The 14451-nt window shown below is 49.9% G+C and overlaps 1 protein-coding gene across 1 annotated transcript; it reads left to right on the top strand.

Moving 5' to 3' along the window:
* Positions 1–12: 12 nt before the first annotated feature.
* On the top strand, positions 13–13757 carry lysmd2 (LysM, putative peptidoglycan-binding, domain containing 2). Its single transcript, XM_042344019.1, has 4 exons — positions 13–37; positions 7566–7759; positions 10572–10915; positions 13235–13757. The coding sequence occupies exons 1-4, from the start codon at positions 13–15 to the stop codon at positions 13296–13298; spliced, it is 627 nt and encodes a 208-aa protein (XP_042199953.1). The 3' UTR covers positions 13299–13757.
* The last annotated feature ends 694 nt before the right edge of the window (positions 13758–14451 follow it).

The following is a 14451-nucleotide window of genomic DNA, read 5'->3' as shown; positions in this document are numbered from 1 at the left end:
TAAAGCCTAACGATGGAGGAGATGAGTACGTGTAAAGGTAGGGGAAACACCTTTAATTATTTTTGCTATAATTCTGACGTGCGATTCACTGTCTTGTGTTTGTTTTTTAAACAAGGTGGCGGATGTAATGAGTTTTCAGTGCGACCGCACAGTGTTCTTACACGTACTGTGTTGTGCAGCAAGGTTGCATTACGTAATGGTGACAGACCAACTCAGAACGCTCTTAAAGTGTAGCTCATCTTGAACACATTGACTGTCTATTTGATCCACTGGAGGGAGCCAGGTATTTTGCCAGGAAGTCCACTTCTGCCCGCAAAAAAACAGGCATAGAGATCCTATTATAATAATAACAATATTAATAATAATAGAAGGTATATTACTTGCATTTGATATAGGGCCTCATCACGTCTTCGAGACAACTCACAGCGCTTCACAGATTACACTGGAAAGTGCAGTGACTGTGTATTTTTGTGGGCGAAACATGGCAGTCAATTGCGCACAGCAGCGTCCCACAAACAGTAGGGACCCACATTTTTTTTTGTATAGGTTCAGAATGACTAATGGGGAGAAATTACCTCCAGGATTAGGTTTACTCTATTTATGTAGTTTTTCAAAGTAACCAGAATTTGGCAAATTGTTCAATACGGTCTTAACTTTTTAAACCGTGTTTGAATTAGTTCTTAAAATAAATTTACAAATTGGGGAGGGGGGTGGGGGGGGGAACTGGGGTGTGTGGAAAACGCAGCTTGAAAAGCATGACTGTTTCAAGACTTTGCGAAAACTTTGGATGCTCTGAAATGCAAAGAAAAGAGAGTAAGATCTGCATCCAGGTGAAATTTCTACCCCAAAGGGAACAACACATGAAACTCACTATTCTGGACATTTCAGGGCCAATTTGAGACATTTAGGCATTTCAGCATCAGATAGAGCTTCCTGGAATTGTATTGCTGTAGTTATAAATCCTCTGAGCTCGGTACAGTCTTTTCTGGAGTGGTCTGTCAAACGCTGATCGCTAAAGCAGCAGCTTCTTTATTATATCTTTTTAACGAGATTGTCCGTCTCACTTAGCGTAAGGTTTCTGTTATTGCTGAACTTCAACTGGAGCGCATCCACGCGCTTTATTTCTGTCCACAGTCAAATCGTTTCACCCTTCGCTCTTGATCTACGTGGCGATTTCTTTTTTTTTCCCCCCCAGCAGAAAAAAATGTAGATTCCGCATTCGTCCTCAGAGATTTCATGATATGGTATTAAGTGAAACATGGGATTAGACGCTAGTTTGCAGTGGCTGGCCACGTAAAGCGGGTTATGATTAAAATGTAATCATTTTCCTTGGATTTTGCGGTCAACAAGACCTTTGAGTATGGTCAATTGCACCATCAGAGATTTGATTAGAACTCAGCGCTTGTTAAAAACCTTCCTTGGTTCTGCCCGCTGCCCCCTCTCTCTGGAACACTATCTGCCTCACACCCCCCCTCCTACATTTAAAGCTCGCCTTGCAACCTATCTTTTTAACCGCTCCTTCGGTCACCTTTTTCCCCCCTTCCCGTCACCCCTCACACCCCACCCTCTTCGGTTGCCCCCTCTTCAGTTGCCCCCCTCCTCAGCTCCCCCATCTCACTCCCTGTGAAGGCTTTGAGACGTGAAAGACCCTGTGTATGAATGTAAATTGTCGTAAATGTTTTGTTCCACAGCAGCATAATGTGCTGAAAGAAGGTTTATTACGCTCCGAGACGCCATCCAGTGTGAAGGTCGCGATATAAACGCAAGTTGTTGTGGTTGTTGTTATTGGACTCGTTGGGGCTTGAGAAAACAAATGACCTTCATTAGGTGACCAAGTGGGAGAGGAAGTTGACGTGAGAGAGAGAGAGAGAGAAAGAGAGAGAAGAAGCACCTTTTTTTTTTACTGTCGTTTCTCAGAGAGTGCGCAGATGCTGAGGATTCATTGCTGCAGAAAGACGCCAGGAGACAGATGGGAACCAGCTTAAGAGGTGAGTCATTCTCTCTCCCGCAGCAAATCAGGTTAAAGCAGCTCTGCAGTGCATCAAGACCCACTCAGCTGGGACACCAGGGCTGTGTGTGTGTGCGTGCGTGCGTGTGCGTGCTCGCGCGCGCTCGTGTGTGTGCACAGAAATAAAACAGCTCGAAAGTAAATCATCACCAGAATCCTTCCGTTTGCTATAACAACTTTTTATGGAAGGACGTGTCAAAGCGCTTCACGGCAGACACCGTACCGTGAAAGGTTGCGATTGTGTATTTTCTAGGCCAACACAGCAGCCAATATGTGCACAGCAAATACCCCACAACAACAACAACAACAACAACAACAAAATTACGTTTGCACGAACAGCTATGAGGCGCATGACTGATTTCCTCTGGGGATTTGTTGGCTCGGGGCAGGCGTAGGTAGAAACTCCGTGTGTAATCGTTTTGTAATGGATGCAGAAATCCCAATGCTGAGATGGGAACTTTAAATCCCGGTTCAGCAGAAGATTAGAGCGTTGAACCTCATACATTTGCAACATCCAATTATGTGGCCACAGTTGTTTTGCCTCTCCACCCCCGCCAATGCCTTGGTGGAGTGTCAGTGAATGGAGATTAATACATTAAATACCGAGTTACCAACCAGTCCAATTAGTGGCTTGTTTGATTGTTTGCTGTTAAAGTGTCCATTTATTAACAATAAAGCGGTTAAAGGAAACGCGTTACAATCAGTTCCTAAACCCTAGAGCATTAATATATTAAAAAACCTTCAACTTCGCCCTATTACCACATCTGTGGCTAGGTTTCTGAGGGAAATCGGGCCAGCAGCAGAACATAATTAATAATAATTATAATAATAATCCCTGCAGTCGATCCTAATAATAATCCTTGCATTTGATAGAGCGCTTTTCACGTCTTCTTGACATCGCAAAACGGTTCGCAGAATAGACTGTAAAGTGTATTGCCTAGAGTTGTGGACAAAACATGGCAGCCAATTGTGTTCAGCAGCGTCCCACAAACAGTTGTGGATTGAGTGGCCGAATTATTAGTTTCTTTTGAGGGATTATTATCCCTGCAAACGTGATCCGACAATCGCCTCACAACAACTTGCACTTACATAGCACCTTCCACATAGGTGAGCATCGCAGAGCTATAAAAACAACCGGGTTCCTACTTACTACTAGGGAAACAGAGGTGTGTGGAGTAAGGAAACTTGCCCAACATTTCGCCCTGTTGGAAATCGAACCAGGTTCTCTCGCTTGCGAGGTGAGCGCCCTAACCACTGAGCTACAGGGCTCCACGCTGATATTAGCTTCTTTCACGCCAGGAGCGAGCTCTTCAAAGCTCTTCACAGGATTTACTGTTAAGTGTATTTTGTTGGGTAACGCAGCAGCCAATGTGTGCACGACAATGTCCTACCAACAGCCATGAAGCAAATACCCAACTTTATCTGGGTCATCGTTGGCCGAGACACCGGGAGAGACTCCCTCCTCTTTACAGGTCACTGAAAAAGAACACGGGCTGAAATTTACCGCATCCTCGTCCAGGAAGCAAAACGGAGTGCTTTGCCCCGGCACCCATGTTGAGAGCAGCTAACACGGTTGAGCTCGGCTCAATGTCACACTCAGGCTTAACAAATAAGCTGCCGGGGAAGCCAGTTGTATATTTTTGCAAGCAAGCGACACATCCATATAAGGAGGCCTGTAGCTCAGTGGTTAGAGCACTCGCTTTGCAAGCGAGACCAATAAATTGGTCATTTTCAATCCGCGACTGTTTGTGGGACATTGCTGTGCGCAATCGGCTGCCGCGTTCGCCCACAAATATACAGTCAATTCACTTTACAGTGTGTTCTGTGAAGCGCTTTGGGACGTCGAGAAGACGTGAAAAGCGCTATATCAAATGCGAGGATTATTATTATTATAAGAACTGGAAATGCCATGTAAAGCAGATAATTAACACGCAAACAGTCCTACACTACACTCACGCTCATGAAAGACCCGATGTACCATCCAATGGTAAACAATGACCTAACTCAGCATCGATTAAGTTGGGCCCGAATCTCCTCCTATTTATCTAATAAGGTACATCAGTTAGTACAGGCAGATTCGAAGCATTGGATTCCAGTTGAATACAATTTTATTTGAATGTTTGCTCATTTCCTCCAGTTCTGCTATTTTTTTCTCAGGTTATGTTTAGCCTGTGGCTTTGTGAGATGCATTTTTTTTTGACATACCCGTGCCCACGAAAGATACTAAATATAGATACTAAAAGCAGAACAAATGTGGCCACAAAAAACTTTCCATTATGCGTCCTCTCGTATCTCAAGTCAAACATCCTAAACAGTTAGAAGCCACTTCGGCGAATAGCGATATTTCAGGGGGTAGTAATAATGGCTCGTAAGAGATATTTCAGATAGTAATCAGAGCGGGTGATAAAAATGCAAATACCGTGCAGCCGGCAGCAGCCCATCATTCAGAAACAGTTCGTTTCCTTCAACGATGCATTTTTAGATTTAGAAAAAATAAAAATGAAGACAGTCAGTGTGTGCTTTCAAGGGTAACGCAACACACAAACTCTTGCCCAAGAACCGTGTGTGTGTGTGTTGGGAGGGTGGTGGTGGTGGGGGGGGGGGGTTATAATAATAATAAGAATCATCCTTGCATTTGATATAGCGTCTTAGCACGTTGTCGAGAAATCTCAAAGCTCCTCGTAATATATTGTATATAGTGAATTGACTGTATATTTTGTGGGGCGAAGTGTGGCAGCCAATTGCGCACTGCAACGTCCCACAACCAGTCATGGATTGAGTAACCACATTTTTTTGTCGGTGGGGGGGGGAATTACTACCCCTGGAAAGCGATTTGCCAATCGACTTAACAACTGGGTTCCTGCTGACTGCGAGGTGAGCAGAGGCGTGCGGAGTAAGGAAACTTGCCGAAGGTTTCGCCGCTGAACAGTCAGTGCCTCTGCAATTAAGAGTGCGACCGGAACGTCCTGCTTTCATATTCCATGAGACGTTTGCCCGAGTCCGTCTGTCTCCTCTTCTTTCCAGGAATGGGATTTAATAGGATAGAAAAAAAAACCCGTCTCCAGAAGCCGGCTGAGCGTCTAATCCTGTTGATTTCCTGGCCTCCAGCTGAACCGGTGGGTGACTTTCCATTACGACCTGCCCAAATGTCTTGTTTCAAGGCAAAAATGGTCCCACCTTCTGGAACTTCCATCCCAATGGAACGTCCCTTCGCCCGGTCCTTTCCCTCATTTCCTTCGAGGTCCGTCTCAAGACTTTCCCCTTTGACCGCGCCTTTGGGTCATCATCTTCCTCCTCCCCCCACTCCACTGACTTGTCCAGTGCCTTGGGGTCTCGGTCGTCCTGACGTGAAAGGCACTAAATAAATGCAATCTGCTGTGGGGGTTTTTTTTTTGTTCCACAGAAAGAAACGAAACTTACGTTCGCCCACAAATATACAGTCAATTCACTTTACAGTGTGTTCTGTGAAGCGCTTTGGGACGTCCTCCAGACGTGAAAAGCGCTATATCAAATGCAAGGATTATTATTATTATTATTATTATTATTACGTGCCAAAATGAGTAGCGATCCGTCACCTGCGGGAAAGTGCGGACTCCCGTTTGGAAGGGGTCCTTCCAAAGTGTTTGCTAAGTGCGGATTTCTCCTTTATTGGGGAGTGAGGGAGGGAGTGAGTGAGAGAGAGTGAGAGGAGTTACTGTACTTTGTCTCCCCACTGTTTAGTGTAAATAATAATAATAATAATCAGTAATATAATATATTGTTTAATGTGAGATAGAGAGAAAGTCAAAGGCGGATGAGCGAAGGAAGGAGAGAGGCCACCGGAGTGAGGGAGTGAAAGAGGGAGTGAATAAAGGAGAGAGGTGGGGGAAGGATTGAGAATGAGTGGGAGAGGAGGAGGGGGAAAGGGAAGGGGGAAGAGAGAGTGAGTGTGAGAGAGGATTGAGAGAGAGAGAGAGAGAATTGCAGTGAATGAGTGGGTGAGTAAGAGAGAGTAAGAGAGAAGAGGAGGAGGGGGGAGAGAGAGAGAAGAGGTGGTGAGTGTGAGAGAGAGAGAGGGAGGAGGAGGGGAGTGAGTGTGAGAGAGAGAGAGCGGGAGGAGGAGGGGAGGAGGGAGTGAGTGTGAGAGAGAGAGAGGGAGGAGGAGGGGAGGAGAGAGTGAGTGTGAGAGGGAGAGGGAGGAGGAGGGGAGGAGGGAGTGAGTGTGAGAGGGAGAGGAGGAGGAGGCGGAGGAGGGAGTGAGTGTGAGAGAGAGAGAGGGAGGAGGAGGGGAGGAGGGAGTGAGTGTGAGAGAGAGAGAGATGGAGGGAGGGAGGAAGGATGGGAGGGGAGAGAGTGAGTGTGTGAGAGAGAGGGAGAGGGGGAGGAGGGGAGGAGAGAGTGAGTGTGAGAGAGAGAGAGGAGAGAGTGAGTGTGAGAGGGAGGAGGAGGGGAGGAGAGAGTGAGTGTGAGAGGGAGAGGGAGGAGGAGGGAGGAGGGAGTGAGTGTGAGAGAGAGAAAGATAGAGGGAGGGAGGGAGGAAGGATGGGAGGGGAGAGAGTGAGTGTGTGAGAGAGAGGGAGAGGGGGAGGAGGGGAGGAGAGAGTGAGTGTGAGAGAGAGAGAGGAGAGAGTGAGTGTGAGAGGGAGGAGGAGGGGAGGAGAGAGTGAGTGTGAGAGGGAGAGGGAGGAGGAGGGGAGGAGGGAGTGAGTGTGAGAGAGAGAGAGATAGAGGGAGGGAGGAAGGATGGGAGGGGAGAGAGTGAGTGTGTGAGAGAGAGGGAGAGGGGGGAGGAGGGGAGGAGAGAGTGAGTGTGAGAGGGAGAGGGAGGAGAGGATGGAGTGAGTGTGAGAGAGAGGAGGAGAGGAGGGAGTGAGTGTGAGAGAGAGAGAGGAGGAGGAGTGAGTGTGAGAGAGAGAGAGATAGAGGGAGGGAGGAAGGATGGGAGGGGAGAGAGTGAGTGTGTGAGAGAGAGGGAGAGGGGGGAGGAGGGGAGGAGAGAGTGAGTGTGAGAGGGAGAGAGGAGAGGAGGGAGTGAGTGTGTGAGTGTGAGAGGGAGGAGAGGAGGGAGTGAGTGTGAGAGGGAGGAGGAGAGGAGAGAGTGAGTGTGAGAGAGAGAGGAGGAGGGAGTGAGTGTGAGAGAGAGAGAGTGAGTGTGAGAGAGAGAGAGGAGGAGAGGAGGAGGGAGTGAGTGTGAGAGAGGAGAGGAGGAGCGAGTGAGTGTGAGAGAGGAGAGGGAGAAGAGGAGGAGAGAGTGAGTGTGAGAGAGGAGAGAGGGAGGAGAGGAGGAGGGAGTGAGTGTGAGAGGGAGAGAGGGAGGAGAGGAGGAGGGAGTGAGTGTGAGAGGGAGAGAGGGAGGAGAGGAGGAGGGAGTGAGTGTGTGAGTGTGAGAGGGAGGAGAGGCCGCGGCCGCCTCTCTCTCTCTGTGTGTGTGTGTGTGTGTGCGGTCGGAGCGCTGCGGCCGCCGGAGAGAGGGGGCGGTTTGGGGCCGAGGCTGAGCCCGAGCCCGAGGCCGAGGCCTGAGCGGAGCGGAGGGGCGGCTCCCGGGGCCCGGGGCCCGGGGCGGGCGGCCATGGCCGAGGTGCCGGCGGGGCGGGGGCGGGGGAGGGGGAGGAGGAGTCCGAGGCCGAGCTGTCCCGGGGTCTGGCCCGCACCAAGACCCGCTCCTACGGCAGCACCGCCAGCGCCACGGCCCCTCTGGCCGAGAGGTACACCCAACACCGGGTCAGCGGCACCGACACCCTCCAGGGCCTGGCCCTGCGGTACGGGGTCACGGTAAGGGGGGCCCCGGGGGGGGGCGGGGGGTCTGTGTGTGTGTGGGGGGGGGGTCTGTGTGTGTGTGTGTGGGGGGGAGGGGGGTCTGTGTGTGTGTGTGGGGGGGGTCTGTGTGTGTGGGGGGGGTCTGTGTGTGGGGGGGGGGGTCTGTGTGTGTGGGGGGGGGTCTGTGTGTGTGGGGGGGGTCTGTGTGTGTGTGTGGGGGGGTCTGTGTGTGTGGGGGGGGGTCTGTGTGTGTGTGTGGGGGGGTCTGTGTGTGTGGGGGGGGTCTGTGTGTGTGGGGGGGGTCTGTGTGTGTGGGGGGGGTCTGTGTGTGTGTGTGTGGGGGGGGAGGGGGGGTCTGTGTGTGTGTGTGTGGGGGGGAGGGGGGGGTCTGTGTGTGTGTGTGGGGGGGGAGGGGGGGTCTGTGTGTGTGGGGGGGGAGGGGGGGGTCTGTGTGTGTGTGTGGGGGGGGGGGGGGGTCTGTGTGTGTGTGTGGGGGGGGGGGGGGTCTGTGTGTGACTCAGAAACAGGCCCACAGACCCTCGCACTGTGCATGTGTGGTGGGTGGGGAGAGGTCAATGTCTGCTATGAGTGGGGGGGGGGGTTTGTGTGTGTGTGTGTGGGTCTGTGTGTGTGTGTGTGTGTGTGAGGGGTCTGTGTGTGTGTGTGTGTGTGTAATGTGGGAGGGAGAGGGGGTGGGGGGTGACAGTCTGTCTGTGTCTGGGGTGTGTGCCTGTGGGAGCCCTCCTGGTCTGTGTGTGTGTGTGTGTGGGGGGGGGGGTGTGGGGTGTATATGTGGGTGCGTATTTATGTTTTGGGAGGGTGGGGGTGGGGGGGGGGGGTCTATGTGTATGGGGGTGCGGTGCGGTGGCGCCTTATCACATCGTGTGGGAGTCCGTCCAGTGTCCAGTGTCCAGATCGTAGAAACATAGAGTTATACAGCACAGAAGGAGGCCATTCGGCCCATCGCGTGTCTGTGCCGACCCTTTGAAAAGAACCTCCCGACTCACTCCCCCCCCCACCCCCACCCCCGCATCCAGCCGCCGCCGGGCTCTCCCCCCCCTCGTCCTCCCCCCCCAAAATGTTTCTCGTGCGGTGTGGTCAAGCGCTGGACGCCAGCGGGTGGGATGCTGAAGGTTTTCCTCGGGTGTCCTTTCTCCTGTGGCCGGCGGGAGAGAGAGAGAGAGAGACGTGAGCTCGTCGCTAAAGGTCTACCACCGGCGCGAAAGGTCCACCAGCGGAACGGAGAGAAAATGGGGCGGGAGAGGTGCGGAGAGCCAAAGTGGGGGGTTGGTCTCGCGTCCCTCGCCCCCCCCCCCCTCCCCCCCACCCCCTCCCCAAGTTGTTGCGACAGGCCAAGCCCCGGACATCCACAGGATATGAATTAAATCCAAACGATGTAAAATCACTCCCAACAATTTTGTCTCCGGAATGTCTCTTAAGCGTCGGTTTCCGCACGCGTTCGGCTGACCCCCGACCCAGCTGGACTCCCGAAAAGAAAAGAAACCCGCCCGTTGCCAAAGGTTAACCGACCACCGGAAAGTGAATTGTGCGGCAATTATGTCAACTCATTTTACAATCGTAAGGACGTAGAGAGACGCGTGACGTAATGTCGCGTTGGATCATTCACGTCCGGAGAATTTGAAGCTAGGTTTGCTCCTGATTCTGCACTTTCCGGGCAGGGAGGGGGCAGAGTGGCGCCAAAAAAAAACAACGACTCGGGAGTTGTTTCACCCTGGGTGTAAACGCTCGATGCCCTTAAGACTCTTTCCTGCGTGAAGACCGCTATATCGATACGAGTTGTTATAACATTGTCGTGTTCAGCGCGATCACATCGGGGTTGGAATCGTGGATCGTTTCACGTTCTGTGCACACACGGCCCGTACCCACCCATCTCTGCCGAGATGCGGGCGTGTGAGATCCGCTGACCCTTCACAAGTCACGGTGACGTGAATGCGAATATTCAGATGTGCAAATGAAAAGGCGGAAACTTCAGTATGAATTTATCGCCGAACGCATCCACCACCTGGGAATTAATGGAGTTGGTGTGTCGGATAGAGTCATCTCAATCTGTGTTCTACGTTAAAAGCAGCCAACGGTTTGAATAAATCAGCATAATAATGTGCCCAGCAGTTTCTTGGTTTGACAGTGTTCCCAAACAACACACTTACCATATCTGCATTAGATAGCAATGCTGATAACTAGCTATCGGTACTGGAGCATCTGCATTACCGCTGTCTAATTTATCCCAGACTTCATCGAACTTTTCTCTCTTGTGTGTGTTCCTCATTTGTATGAAAATCATCAAGTTTTTCCTCTATAAAATGCCAAACCCACGATCTGTTGGCCGTACCAAATAGTTAGAAGCATTATTGTACACCTGGGCTGTATTTGGCGTTCAGCTACACACCTGTGCTCTTCTTCAACTCCTTATCATTATCCCTCCGCCTCTTTATCTATCTCTAAATCCCAGCAGAAAACCTACCTGTTCGACCACGCCTGTGGTCGCACCCCTTCTCCCTTGTATGCCGCCCAACTTTGCCCCCTTGTTCAGCACCGTCAACTCAGTGTTGATGGGGTGGGAGATCCATTGCATGGTTCGCAAGAGATCCCACCTTGATTTCAACAGTGACTCGACGGCATGATAAGGTGCTATTATCAAATGCAAGGATTATTATTATCCTTATTATTATCACTGTTAGACTGGACGCTAATTCAAGCTGCGTTCACCAGCTCTAAACCGTGCGGTGCTGTGGGTACAGGGCAGGGAGGGCGAGTTGAACCGGGCAGGGCTGTTGATGACACTTGGCCTTGATTCCTTTGCTTGCAGATGGAACAGATCAAGAGGGCAAACAAACTCTTCACCAGTGACTGCATCTTCCTGAAGAAGACACTGAGCATCCCCGTCATATCCGAAAAAGTGTTGCCGTTTAACGGACTGAACTCGTTGGACTCTCCCGAGAACGAGGACAGCACGGAGCGGGGCGGCCTGGGTGATGAGAGGCCCGCGGCGGTGCAGGAGGAAAGCTCTTCGTCCTCGAGCCCGGAAGATCCCGACGTGCGGCCCGCCCAGCCCGAGGAGCTATCCGCTAAAGACTTCTTGCAGAGGCTGGACTTGCAGATCAAACGATCGACCGAGGCGGCTGCCAAGAAGTTACAAGAAGATGACGCAGGGTAATTATTGTGTGACTTATCGGGGCACTGACAGCGACTGGATTTATTCTCGGTGTGTCAAATAATATCGGCGGGCGAGCTTTCGGTAATTCCGCCCCTCCCCGCTCTCATTGCATAGTCCCTCTGATTTCCCCCCCCCCCTACCCCCTCGCCACCAACCTTCAAAGCTAGAGGTACAAGGCTTTGGGTGAGGATGGTGGGGGAGAATGTTGGCTGATGTAAGCACACAAAGCGGTAAAATATTTGACATTTTGTTGGTTTTAAATTGGGGAAAATTGTCACTAATGCAGCCTGCGCTGTGCTGTGAGCAATCCTGTAGGGGATGGATCTAGTTAATAGCTTTATCGTGTGAGCGGATATTACCAAATTCACATTTGGAGTTTTGCTGCTGTTATTTCAGATGTTTTTCCTGTTTTTTTTTAATACCAAGCGAGTTTAACGTTACATTTACAGGTTAGCCTGTCCCAAACCATAACTGTAAGTACGTACAGACGGTGCTTTTGAAATGATTTTAATGCCTCTTTTTTAGTTACAATGCAGGATAAATGAATGGGAACAAAATTACACGTACTGGGTAATAGCTGGACATGTTCCTTCACATTTATTACTGCATTTTATGTGTGTGTGCGATTATCTATCTGTGTGCATTATATTACAAGTATATTTAGTTGTGTGTGCGTGTGTGTATATTAATTTACAAAATACACAGTCAATGCACCTTACAGTAAATCATGTGAAGCTCATTGCAACATCCTCCTGATGTGAAAGCTGCTGCATCAACTGCAATGATTCTTCATTATTATTATTATTTTAATATGTGTGTGTTTATTCTTATAAGTAATGGACACCTACAACCTTCCGTGGCTGTATTGATTTGGCAATGAAAATTATTGCTGGTTATCATCCCCGCACCCGCCATTGTTTTCCCCCACTTCTAGTTCCTCGGTTTAATTATCACTTCTCTAATGCTTACTGCGAGATCTGCTCGATGCCCAGCTTTGAAATCCAACTTCTCGTTTGCAAGATAATGCTCCCTCATAGCTTGACGCCCATCTGCTGTTGTGTAAGAAGGCGGAAGCTCGTCCTGCTTTTGAAATGGAAAGCAGAGCGCTCATGTGCCAGCCCGCCTCGTGTCTCTTATCTCTGCGGCTTGTCGCCCGGGGAAGCCTGGCTTTTCTTGGGGTACGTTTGTCCCGCACCCCCACAGTGATTAGTCTCAACGCCTTATCAGGTCGTCAAGGCGTTTCAAAGCCCCGTAAAGTGCAGTGACTGTGTACTTCCAAGCAAATCCAACGGGGTGGGTCAGGTCTGCCTGTAATGCTGCGATATCTCCTTTTGCAATCTTGACTCTTGGGGATTTGCTTCTTTTTTGCGAATTTTCTCTTCAAATGGGAGTCTTTTTTTGCTGAGGGGGGGAGAAAACTCTTGAGCTCCTTCAGAAGGCTCAAGTTGCAGCAATAACTAAGCTTATGTGAGGATATTCAAGCCTGTTTAATGTTGGAGGCGTGCGTTCCACACATAAAATCTGTTCAATTAAACTTCACCTGACAAGAGGGTCAACTCATTTTAACAACTCGAAGCCACTTACCTCCTCAACACCGGAGCGGGCTGGCATTCACAGAGGTTAATTTGTACCACAGCCGAACGCTCCACGAAATTTAATTTGCGTTTTTTAGCTGCAGTTACGGAGGTGTAAAACACTCGGGCTCAGGTACCTTGTAACCGTAAGCACTTTTGGCCCCAGGAAATTGAGATGGAAAATAAATTTCCCATGGAGTAGTTTAGTCAGGTTTCATTTATCTTTGTGTGTGTGTGTGTGTGCGCCTGGCACAGTGGTAACACTCTCGTCTCTGGGTCAGAAGGTTCTGGGCTCACATCAGGACTCACACTGTCGCAGTTGACACTCCAATGCACTGCTGGGGTGGGACGTTGTATTGTCGGAGGTGCCGTCCTTGGGATGAGACGTTAAACCGAGGTCCCGTTTGCCCTTCTCTTGAAAAGAGAAGGGAGTTTCTCCCGGTGTCCTGGCCAACAATCCCCCGAAATAAAAAATTACTGTAAAGTGTAGTGACTGTGTATTTTGTAGGCCATGCCTATGTAGCGATGGATCGTTTAGGATTGCACGCTTTAGTTACAGACGAGTGCAGAGACTGGTCTTAATTACAAATGATAACACTAATTAAATGTGTCGTATATCTTCGAGTCCCTGGTTTGGGACCATAAGTGCCATTTCGATACGAGGCTCTTTCATTTTGGAATCTCTACTCTTGTTTAATGTGTTCCGATCGGGTAATAATTCACTTCTGTACTCTCCCGCAGAGCTGGCGATGCTGAACAGCAGGAGAGTCTCTACGCATCATCCTCGTACCACAATCAAAGTTGAAAGGCGGAAAGTAAACCAGGGGAGGGATTGAATTCTGAAGTATGACTGGGACGATCGTAGGATGAGAGGAGGGGAGGGGAGGGGGTGTTTTGTTGCTGCTCTTTTTTTTCTTTGCCTGAATCAGTGATGATTGTGTTAACTCTGGCACTGCACCAAAGCAGGTCTGACAGCGGGGGAAAGGGAAAGGTCAGACTTTGCTTGGCGTGAAGCGCTTGGTACTTTTGTGTTATCTTTCTGCCTCGCCTCGGCCCTTCTTTGGGTACCTTCCGATTGATTGAACGATGGGACGGCTGCCAGAGTTTGGGGGGGCGCCTGCTTCCGTCTCGGTGTAAAGTGATCGATCGCCAATCCCTCTGCGCCGGCATCGAGAAGATACCTGCAATAGCACCTGAACTATCCGTTTCCAAAGTGTGTGCGTGCGTGTGTCTGTGTATGCGTGTGTGTCTGTGTCTGCGTGTGAGTCTGTGTATGCGTGTGCACGTGTGTCTGTGGAGGAGTGGGGGGTGAGGAGAGGCTAGCACAGTGATGGTCAACCTCTTTTCCTCTGGTTAGCCAACAAAATCAATGCTTCTTGATTCAATATTTCATGATTTATGGTATAAATATACCCTATTTTGTGATTTATGCGATTATTTTGTGGGCCAACCGAAAAAAGGGCGGGGGAAGACAGCGAGGGTGAGAGGGCAAATCGAGAACCAACTGACATTTGACTCGCCCATCCGGAAGTGCCCTCTGCATGGTTGGTTTCATACACCTACCGCCCTCCCTTCTCTCCCCACTCCCCTTCATTCATTTGCTGATCCAGGATCACTCTAGAATTACCATTTAGGATTGATTACGCTTCATTGATGATGTGAGGCGTTTCTGACGGGGAGGGAGTTATCGCTAGTGGATGGGGTTGTGTTGGATTGCCGAAACTCTTCCCCATTTTATTTTTATTTTTGAACGTCGCGGCTGACCCTGCTTCCAGTTGATTTCCGAGTTGCCTTATTTTCGAGCTCCCATGTGGTCAATCCCAACAGTACAACCGTGCAAAGCTCTCGGCTTGACATGTGCTTTCAATGTAATCGATTATAGGAGGATAACGAAAACAAGAAGCCTTTTCATTTAGATCATCTTCTCTGGGGTACCACTCAGGTTTGAGAGCACGAGA

Source organism: Callorhinchus milii, unplaced genomic scaffold (genome assembly GCF_018977255.1).
Source record: "Callorhinchus milii isolate IMCB2004 unplaced genomic scaffold, IMCB_Cmil_1.0 Scaffold26, whole genome shotgun sequence".
Lineage (NCBI taxonomy): Eukaryota > Metazoa > Chordata > Chondrichthyes > Chimaeriformes > Callorhinchidae > Callorhinchus > Callorhinchus milii.
Note: the sequence above shows the minus strand (reverse complement) of the source record. Positions and strands in the feature narration are given on the sequence as shown.

Bases quoted from the DNA above. Each gene is read 5' to 3' on its own strand.
- lysmd2 (XM_042344019.1), top strand. From the start codon at position 13: ATGGAGGAGATGAGTACGTGTAAAG. The intron at 7,760-10,571 runs GTAAGGGGGGCC...CTTTGCTTGCAG, and splicing joins CCCTGCGGTACGGGGTCACG to ATGGAACAGATCAAGAGGGC. The intron at 10,916-13,234 runs GTAATTATTGTG...ACTCTCCCGCAG, and splicing joins TTACAAGAAGATGACGCAGG to AGCTGGCGATGCTGAACAGC.